This window comes from Sprattus sprattus (genome assembly GCF_963457725.1).
Source record: "Sprattus sprattus genome assembly, chromosome: 17".
NCBI lineage: Eukaryota > Metazoa > Chordata > Actinopteri > Clupeiformes > Clupeidae > Sprattus > Sprattus sprattus.
Genome location: NC_137915.1, coordinates 11685770 through 11695769, shown reverse-complemented (window position 1 = coordinate 11695769; position 10000 = coordinate 11685770). Strand labels below are relative to the sequence as shown.

The following is a 10000-nucleotide window of genomic DNA, read 5'->3' as shown; positions in this document are numbered from 1 at the left end:
TCTCCCACACACAGTTCTGTTTGAACCCCAAGCAGTGAAGTGGAGCCCTGTTGCAGTGTTGACTGAAAGGTTTCTCTGTGGGAATATGCTGGGTCTGGAATGTCACGGCCCTCCCGCCTACCCAACAGGAATGGTTGATCATTGATCAGCTGCTCCGAACGCCTCGTCCAAAGGGTGTTTAGATAGGCGACTGATATGATTTAAGCTCCTTACTTCATAGATAATTAAGCACCTTGAGACAATTTTATTGTTTTGGCGCTATATAAGTAATATTGAATTGAATTGAATGCATACAGTCGAGGCACGTATATTAAGCGTATGTGAGCGATGATTAGGTCTGGCTGAATTTCAGGTGAAGTGGGTTTATGTGTTTCTCCTGAGGTTTTTGACTTTATCAGCACTGAATTTGGGATTGGTCTGTCTGCTTAAGCCCACGTTCAGCCATGCTTTATGCATGCAAGACTTTGGTCTGGGTATAGCTGGAGCAGTGTTGAGCCAGTCTCTGTTATGTACTGTGAGATTTCTCCATGGCCACCTTTGTCTTCCTTCCTCACCCACCCTCCCATCCCACTCTCCCCCTCCTCTCTCTCCTCTCTCTCTATCTATCTCTCTCTCTCTATCTCTCTCTCTCCCCTCTCTCTAGCTCTCTCTCTCTCTCTCTCTCTCTCTCTCTCTCTCTCTCTGTCTCCTGCTTTTTCAGAACATTCTGTCCTGTTCTCCTTAGCACCCATCTCACATCATACACCCATGTGGCCACTAGGGGGAGCTCTTCAGTTTCATTCAGATAAACCAGCCAACAGAGGGGAAATACTGAGAACTGTTGGGCAGGGAACAGTAGGAGGAGGAAGATGATGAGGAGGAAGAGGGAGAGCGCAGGGCTTGTTAGATTAGATTGGCACGTGGGTCATTCATCACTAAGCTTCTCTCTGCTGATTGGCAATGGTTGAACTCACAGTCACAGAGAGAGAGAGACAGAGAGCATGAGAAAGAACGGCAGACAGTCAGTCAGAGAGAGAGCAATAGATAGACAGGGAGAAAAATGTCACCTGTGTTGGAATGTGTGTATGTTTATAACATGTGGGTGTAGTTTGTTCATCTGTGTGTGCAGTTATGTATACATGTGTTTAAATATGCATTTGTGTGTGTGTATGTGTGTGTTTGTGTGTGCATGCGTGTGTGTGTGTGTGCATGCGTATGTGTGTGTGTGTGCATGCATGTGTGTGTGTGTGTGTTCGTGTGTGTGTGTGCATCGTGTGTGTGTGTGTGTAAGAGTGTGTGTGTGTGTGTGTGTTAGAGAATGTGTGTGTCAGCGCATGACCCTCTGCATCCCTAATCCCCTCTGAGGTCTGATTGGCACATGCTCTCCTAATCTCTCTGATTGAGGAAGCCCCGGTGGGGGGTGGGGGGGGAGGAAGAATAGAGGGAGATTAGAGATTGGGGAAGAAAGAGAGAGAGAGAGGGAGTGAGGGAGAGAGAAGGAGCGGGAGAGAGAGATGGTGATGGAAGGAGGGAGGAACAACGCAACACTGATATCTAAATGAACAAATGAAACCTGTTTATAAATCTTCATGTTTACCACCACCAGCAGTTGACTTCCATGGTAAAATCAGTGTTTTTAGCAGTGGTCCTGATCATCAGTGCTCATGGTATGTCGTTGCATTGTGTTTCCATGTGTATGGCTGTAGGCTGTGAATATCATGTAATCATGTTACTACTGGGATGATGGAGGTTTTCTCAGACGTTGTGTAGTTTATGTACTTAAAGGAGCCTCAGAACTGTACTCCCTGCATCTTCCCACACATAACCAGGGCCCCCTGCCACTATTTAAGGGTGCGACAGCACTGCGCTGAAAGGCACTGTGTTAAATGGCATACCCTAGATGTGTGAGGCAGTGGCAGAGCTGGTATTTAGAAGCCTTTCCTGGGCCGTGTTGTAGTTTTACCCCAGTACCTCAAGTAGAAGCAAATAGTGATGTGTCTCTGCTCTCTCTGAGTCCTTCTCTCTCTCTTTCTCTCTCTCCCCTCTCTCTCTCCTTCTCTCCCTCTCTCTCTCTATTTCTCCTCTCTCTCTCTCTCTCTCTCTCTCTCTCTCTCTCTCTATCTCTTTCTCCCCCCTCTCTCTCTCTATTTCTCCCCTCTCTCTCTCTCTCTCTCTATTTCTCCCCTCTCTCTCTCTCCCTCTCTCTCTTTCTCTCTCTCTCTCTTTATGTTGTATGGCCTGTGTGAGTGCATTGCTCTGCAATAATGTGGGGCAATAGTTGGGTTTGGGTACACCTGTTTCTGGCCCCAATCAGTCCAGTTGTGTATCAGCACCGTGCTCCACCCTACCCCCTTGTGGTGTTTTGTGGAACAGCAAATTTATTTTTCAAGACAGCAGCAGGTTGTGGGAGGTGTTGGCAGGATGTGGGGGTATCTGTGCACTTTGGCAATCATTCATTTTTCCTTAACCAAATGGGCGAGCGAGGAGTGCTGAGCTGATATGTTGGCATGGGGATATATGTTTGTGTGGGTGCAGGTATGGCACCAGTTCAAAAACTGCATCCATTTGCTTTATAGACTACCATTACTCTAATGCTGTGTGTGTGTCAGTGCACAAGTTCAAACTTCATGTCCATTACCTATATGGCATTCACTGTGTATGTGTGCATGTGAGAGAGAGAGAGACTTTGTGTCCATTATCTATAGGGCATTCACTTGGTGTGTGTGTGTGTTTCTGTGTGCCGTCATGACTTGGGTCCAAATTTCAGATCCATTAACTCTGCAGCCTGACCCCTGAGCTTTGACTCCTGTGGTCTGACCTTGTGCCGTTTCTCTCCCCTGCAGACTTGCACAATGGCAGACTTGAGTCTGAGCGATGCTCTGACTGACGGTGTGCCCCAGTCTGGCCCGGAGAACCTGGTGGAGCGGGACTTTGTGGCCCAGCTGGAGGCCGAGACCTTCGACGACCAGGTGGGAGAGACCGTGGGCAAGACAGACTACATCCCCCTTCTCGACAATGATGGCGACGGCAAGCAGAAAGGTAAGATGGACGGACCAGAGGACGGACAGACAACAGGCAGCAACCCTTAGATGAAGTAGTCAGAGCATTGTCTGCTCAAAATGTCGATGGGGGTGCCCGCTAGCCCGTTAGCTCCCTAGTCTGCTAATCCACACTGAAATGCTAGGGATAAAAGCCTTGGTGATTTTGCCACTCAAGACTAGAATTAGCAATTGCGTCTGTTGATTAATATTTGGCTCTTTGATCTAATAGCTAGATCAAAGTGTCTGTCAGCTACTTGATTGGCTGTTAAATAATACACTTTGATGTCAAGTGGGTGTCTCTACGTTCGATTAGCGCTAATGACGGTGGCTATTGACCAGACGTCTTCTATGATTTGCCTAGATTGTGGTGAAACGTTAGCCTGGGAGTTTTTCACAACATCTCTCTGCACGACTCTCGCTTCCGCAGGAAATGGGATTAGACTTGCTTGACAGCATGTCTGTGTGTATGTGGATGTCTGTGTGTGTGTGTGTGTGTGTGTGTGTGTGTGTGTGTGTGAGAGAGAGAGAGAGATCTCATCATTGACTTCCACAATCACAGGAGAGAAAAAGAGAAAAACTGTCTCAAGATTACAGGAAGCTAACCAGTGGCTTCTTCTCTTGAATCCCCTCTGTGCATTAGCCTATAGGGATGATCTCATAAATCTTAACATACATGTGCTGTGTGCACGTGTTAAATGTAGACTGAGTGTTCACAATGGTTTATAGGTTTTGTGGTAGAGATCCGGCTACCATTGTCAGCTTACCGCCATGCTAAATACTGGCATTTCACATGAACTCTAAATCCGTTCTTAGTCATTAATCACGTGAGGAGGAATTAAAGATTAAAGATTCCTTCACTACCTTTTCATCTCCTGAAGGAGATTATGTTGAATGCTGTGCTATTCCCTTATTCTATTGCACACTCGATGGGCTCTGCTTTGGGCTTAAGTGTTAGGCTATTTTATCTTAATGGCAGAGCACCCAGTGCAGGTATCCCATAGGGACTGCAAAGCTAAAAGCATGTAATGACTGATATTAGAGCTAGCTGATTTCACTGAGTGCATTACTCTACACTTCTCTACTCTTCACATTTTTAGGATGTTCACCAGAATATTGATGGATCTGACGTGAGTTCCACAAGAGAGTGGATTACACACTCTGATTTAAGTGTAGACAACTGGAGAAGACAGTGATGGCGACAGTATTATTAGAACCAAAGCAACTGGTGTTTAAGGTGTGTGTGTGTTTGTGCGTGTGTCTGTGCGTGCGTGCGTCTGTGTGTGTGTGTGTGTGTGTAAAAGCAGATGCAGAGCCGGGGTTGGAGAATGGGGAGGAGAAGGGCCAAGGAGCCCAAAATCCTGGTAAGAGGCATCCCAGAATCCTCTCTGCTTGGGTACTCTGTCTTGTTTCACGTCCCATCACGCACGTTTTCCCATCTATTTTCTGGGTTCTTATTCTTTAAGTCCACTCTTTATCCATTTTGAGGCTTGTTTATTTGAGTTAGTCTGTGCTTAATTGTGTGTGTATGTGTGTGTGTGTGTGTGTGTGTGTGTTTGGTGTGTCTGTGTGTATAAAGCCTTGTTGTTCAGCCAGCCTCACCTAAGCTGCAGACGAGGCAGTAGTGTTTTGCTAAGTGGTCTTTTTCAGAATGAATCGTGATGACATAAGTGTACTTCAGCCTTCGTCCTGCCAGCAGGCCCTAGCGTGTGTCGTGCTCCCGCCACGTCCTTCATGTGTCATATTGCCCAGCACTATGGGTACCATCACAGCAAATAGTGATTATTCAATGGAAGACTGGTTATTGTAGTATATTCTTAACCACATTAAGGTTATTGCCATTTAAGAATGGAGACTGAGTGAAAAATTGTCCTGAGCTAGGTCACAGATGATTCATTCTTGAGCTCACATCTGTTGTGGCGATCAATGTAGTTGAGGTTTTGCTTTTCTTGATGAACACACTTTTGATGTGTGTGTGTCTGGCTGAGTGTGTGTGTGGGTCTGGCTGAGTGTGTGTGTGTGTGTGTGTGTGTGTGTGTGTGTGTGTATGTGTGTGTGTGTTTTACTGGCTAAAGCAAACTGAGAGAGAGCAAAAGAAAGGGAAAGGGAGCAGATGGAGGGAGAGAGAAAGACAGACAGAAATAGGGAGACAGAGAGGGAGTGTGGAAAAGAGAGAGAGGGGGGGACAGAGAGAGGGAAAGGGAAAGAGAGACTGAGAGAGGGGGAGTAAGACAGAGAGAGGGAGAAGGAGAAGGACATACAGAGGGAGAAAGACAGTGAGAGGTTTAATCCTCCTTTACTATTACATGAATACAATAAAAAAGGAAAAGCTCAGGTCCTCTCTTTTGCACTTTAAAGATAACCGGCCCGTCATCTCCAACTTCACAGCTTACCTCACTCCCAAAACCCTGAAACAGACATAATATCAGTAACCAGTTTATAAGAAGCATATGGAAGTTTTGTGCGACTAGCCACCATTCCTTTAAAAAGCTCCCCAGCCTCAACTGAACCCGCCCCCAGTCACTTGTTCTTTTGAGACTTCCAAATGGCCATCTTTGCTGACCCCAATAGAACATTTAACAAACCGACCTTGCACTTCTGCTTCACCTTGTATACGAGAGAGGCAGACAGGGAGAGAAAGACAGACAGGGATATGTACAAGCATGTGTGGTGTCTTTGAGCAACTGCAGTACATAGAGAGAGGGAGAGGGGGAGGGAGGGATGGAGGCAGTGGAAGACAGACAGGAAGAGACAGAGGCACAGTCTGAGTTGGGTAAATTGGGTAGCTCTATCACCTCTGGCATCTCTAGACTGTCTGTTGCAGTCTGGCTATGTGATGGGGCGAGAGAAGCGGAGAGTCATTTTGTGTGTGTGTGTAAGAGGGAGAGAGACAGAGAGCCTTAAAGAGTGGGAGAGTTAGACCCAGACAGTCATCGACTGAGGCAACGACCTATGCCCAGATTGTCTGAGTGTGTGTGTGGCAGGCACAGGCTGGACTAGACGCTGTCTGTGTTTTTGTCTGTAAGCTTTCTGAATGTCCCTCTCTGTGGGGTCTGTCTGTGCCTGTCAGCCCTACTCTACTCTACTCTACCCTTTTCTACTCTACTCTACTCTACTCTACTCTACTCTACTCTACTCTACTCTGTTTTACTCTACTCTACCCTACTCTACTCTACCCTTTTCTACTCTACTCTACTCTACTCTGTTTTACTCTACTCTACCCTACTCTACTCTACTCTACCCTACTCTACTCTACTCTACCCTACTCTACTCTACCCTACTCTACTCTACTCTACTCTACTCTACTCTACCCTACTCTACTCTACTCTACTCTACTCTACCCTTTTCTACTCTACTCTACTCTACTCTGTTTTACTCTACTCTACCCTTTTCTACTCTACTCTACTCTACTCTACTCTACTCTACTCTACTCTGTTTTACTCTACTCTACCCTACTCTACTCTACCCTTTTCTACTCTACTCTACTCTACTCTGTTTTACTCTACTCTACTCTACTCTACTCTACCCTACTCTACTCTACTCTACTCTACTCTACTCTTCTCTACTCTACTCTACTCTACCCTTTTCTACTCTACTCTACTCTACTCTGTTTTACTCTACTCTACTCTACTCTACTCTACCCTTTTCTACTCTACTCTACTCTACTCTACCCTTTTCTACTCTACTCTACTCTACTCTGTTTTACTCTACTCTACCCTTTTCTACCCTACTCTACTCTACTCTACCCTTTTCTACTCTACTCTACTCTGTTTTACTCTACTCTACCCTACTGTACTCTACCCTACCCTACTCTACTCTACTCTACTCTACTCTACTCTACTCTACCCTACCCTACTTTACTCTACTCTACTCTACTCTACTCTACTCTATTCTACTCTACTTTACTCTTCTATACTCTACCCTGTATAGTGGACAGCCTGCGTCACGACTGCTTCATATCATAACATCACAGCCAGCAGGCGCCTTTTCACTTGAACACAAAGCTAATGAAAAAAGGCTGTGGATGAGTTTGTGTGTTTGTGTGTGTGTGTGTGTGTGTGTGTGTGTGTGTGTGTGTGTGTGGCAGAGTGTTTGTGTGCCTGAATGAAAGTGAAGAGACCTTTTCTGTACCTTTGTATTGGTTTCATTGATTTCAGTTATTCATATTCATTATTTTTAAATATATATTCTCATATTCCTTTGGTGGTTATTGATTTATTTGTGTGTTTGCTAGATTGCTTATTTATGTGTGTCCATGTGCCTGTGTGACATAACACACAGCACAGGTGTGACATGCATGGCAGGCAGGCAGGTGTGTGTGTGTGTGTGTGTGTGTGTGTGTGTGAGTGTGTGTGTGAGTGTGTGTGTCCTTGCCTGTAGCCCTGTAGTGTCTTCTGTTTCTCTGCCTGAACCTTTCACTGTGAGGGGATCTCGGCACTGGTAGACATGCTCTGACATCATACAATCTCGAACACTCATTCACACACTGACACATACATACGTACACCCATAAACACACACTCATTCACACACTCACCCACTCAAACACACACACACACACACACATGCATAGAAACCTACACTTACCTTCACACATACACATTCTGTATACTACACACGGACACAGACACACAGACACAGACACACACACACACACACACACACACACACACACACACACACACACACACACAGGACAGGAAGTCTTTGTCTGTGTGGAGTGCTGTCTCCTCAAAGCTGAAAGCTTCAGACAGGGTGAGTCAGGAGAAGCTGTGAGGCCCACGATGTGCCTGCTGCCTGCCCGCTGTGCTAGTGTGGCATGGCTGCCTCCGCCTGTGTTATGTTGTCAGAACGACTGCTCCGCTTGTTGGGGTTGGCATGACTGTATGCATGCGGCATGGTCGGGTCATGACCTGGAAGAAGTGGGAGGAGGTGGTGCCTTGAGATGGGCAGTGCCAAGGTTTGAGATGGGCTGTGACTCGCCAAAGCCTTGGGTCAGAGTTTAGGATGCTGACCCGAGCTGCATCTGACTTTCTAGATTTTACGCGCTATTCTGCTATCGCCTTCTACTGGCCCATGGCCGTACATTCAGTCCCCTTTAACTTAATTACTCATAATGGATCCAAGACACAAAAGAATCTGGCAAATTCAGCGGTTTGAGCCAGCCTGCTCCAACATGTATTTATGGCTCAGGTATGTCTCCTTGAGGTGGCACCGTTGGGCAGCTACTTTGCTGAGAAAGCACCGAAAAATTACCGCCCCACTCCCCCCCCCCCCCACGCTGACACTGGTTCCATTCATCATCATTACGATTCAGCGGGCCTCTTGGTACCGGTGTTATAAGTAGTAACTGGGTCAGAATTGGGAGCAAGCTGTAAGTAAAAGCCGGCATGCTGTGGGAGTAGAGAGAAGTAGAGAGAAGTAGAGCTTCTTCTAGAGTCATTTTAGAGGGCCACTGCCAGACTCTGGGTCTCACCTTCTGTACATTCTGCCCTGGGAGGGGGTATTAGACGCGCATGGGGAGAGCTGCTTGGCCTGCATGTTATGGGCCGCGCTGTTTTGCTTGCTGGGGTGTGTTTATGGGAGTGGGGGTGTATTTGGGTGGATTGGGAGGTGGGGGGGGGGTGTTGGTGTTTGGCTTGCAGTGGGGTAGTCCAGGGTATAATTCTTCTGCTGTGATTTTGAAACTAACAGGCTTTTTTGAATTCTCTCCCTTTTTCACCAACTTTTCCCACTTCCCCAACCATATCCATACTCAACCACATTTTTACGTACTATTTCTTTTGTATTTTCTGTTTGCTTTTTTTCCACCTCGTGTTCATCTTTGTTCTTTCCCCCATTCTTTCTGGCTTATTAATGTTTATTCTTTCTTTCTCTCACTTTATTTCATATGCATACTGATATTCATACGCAAACAAATCCATTTGCCCTCTTTGGTTCATGCTTCCATTTTCTGATTATAATCATCACCCATGCCCCCCCATGCCCCCCCATGCCCTCCATGCTTCCTGCTCCAGAGGATTAACTGTGTGACCACTCAGCAAACAGACTCTCCTGCTTCAGCTCCTGCTCCTTCTTCACCCATACCCTCTACCACACACACACACACACACACACACACACACGCACACACACACAAAGACACAGACACAAACAGACCTGTAACCAATGTAACACAAACACTCCTACACACTCTTGCTGTAGCATTTTGGCTTTTAGCCTCCCTGAACTTCCTTAAGAACACCAGCTCAGACAATTTAGCAAGGAAGGAATGGACACTCACAGACAGACAGACACACACACACACACACACACACACACACACACACACACACACACACACACACACACACAAATACACACAGACACGCACACACACACCAACAACCAGACATCATGTCTTACACCGTCAGAAGCACATATTTATATGTGTTATTGAGCAAAACACTATTATGAAAGGCCCCTGACATTTAAGCTTTTAGCTTAATTTGCACCTTCAAAAACACATGCACCCACATACGCACACATGCGCACACCCATACACACACACACACATATGCGCACCCACACACACACACACAAACACACACATCCCGCAGCATACTCAAATGCATACATGCTACTTAATATCTACTGAAGACACAGACATACATGCACATATACTAGACGTGGCCGTCATGCAGCGCTCCTGGTGGAAGAGATGTGTGGTGAGCGACTGAACGAGGGCAGCTCACGGAAGCATCAGCTTAGGGATAGAGCTGATCTGTCTGCCCCAACACACACACACACACACACACACACACACACACGCACACACACCACACGGCTGTCACCCTGTCCTCATCTGATTTACCCGCTGGCTCCTCAGCTCACACACCCGCTATCTAATCACTCTGTGCACTCAGCCATACTCAAGTCCACACACACACACACACACTCACACTCACACTCACACATACTCACACATACTCACACACACACAC

General features: G+C 46.5%; 1 protein-coding gene across 3 annotated transcripts in view; it reads left to right on the top strand.

Moving 5' to 3' along the window:
• LOC308378345 (uncharacterized protein) overlaps positions 1–10000 on the top strand; it is a 92687-nt gene that overhangs the window by 15453 nt on the left and 67234 nt on the right. For all 3 annotated transcript variants that reach the window (XM_080855220.1, XM_080855221.1, XM_080855219.1), the window contains exons 2-3: positions 2823–3018; positions 4325–4381. In XM_080855220.1, the coding sequence (XP_080711346.1) occupies positions 2832–3018; positions 4325–4381 (244 nt within the window). In that variant the 5' untranslated portion in view covers positions 2823–2831. The remainder of the gene's footprint in view (positions 1–2822; positions 3019–4324; positions 4382–10000) is intronic.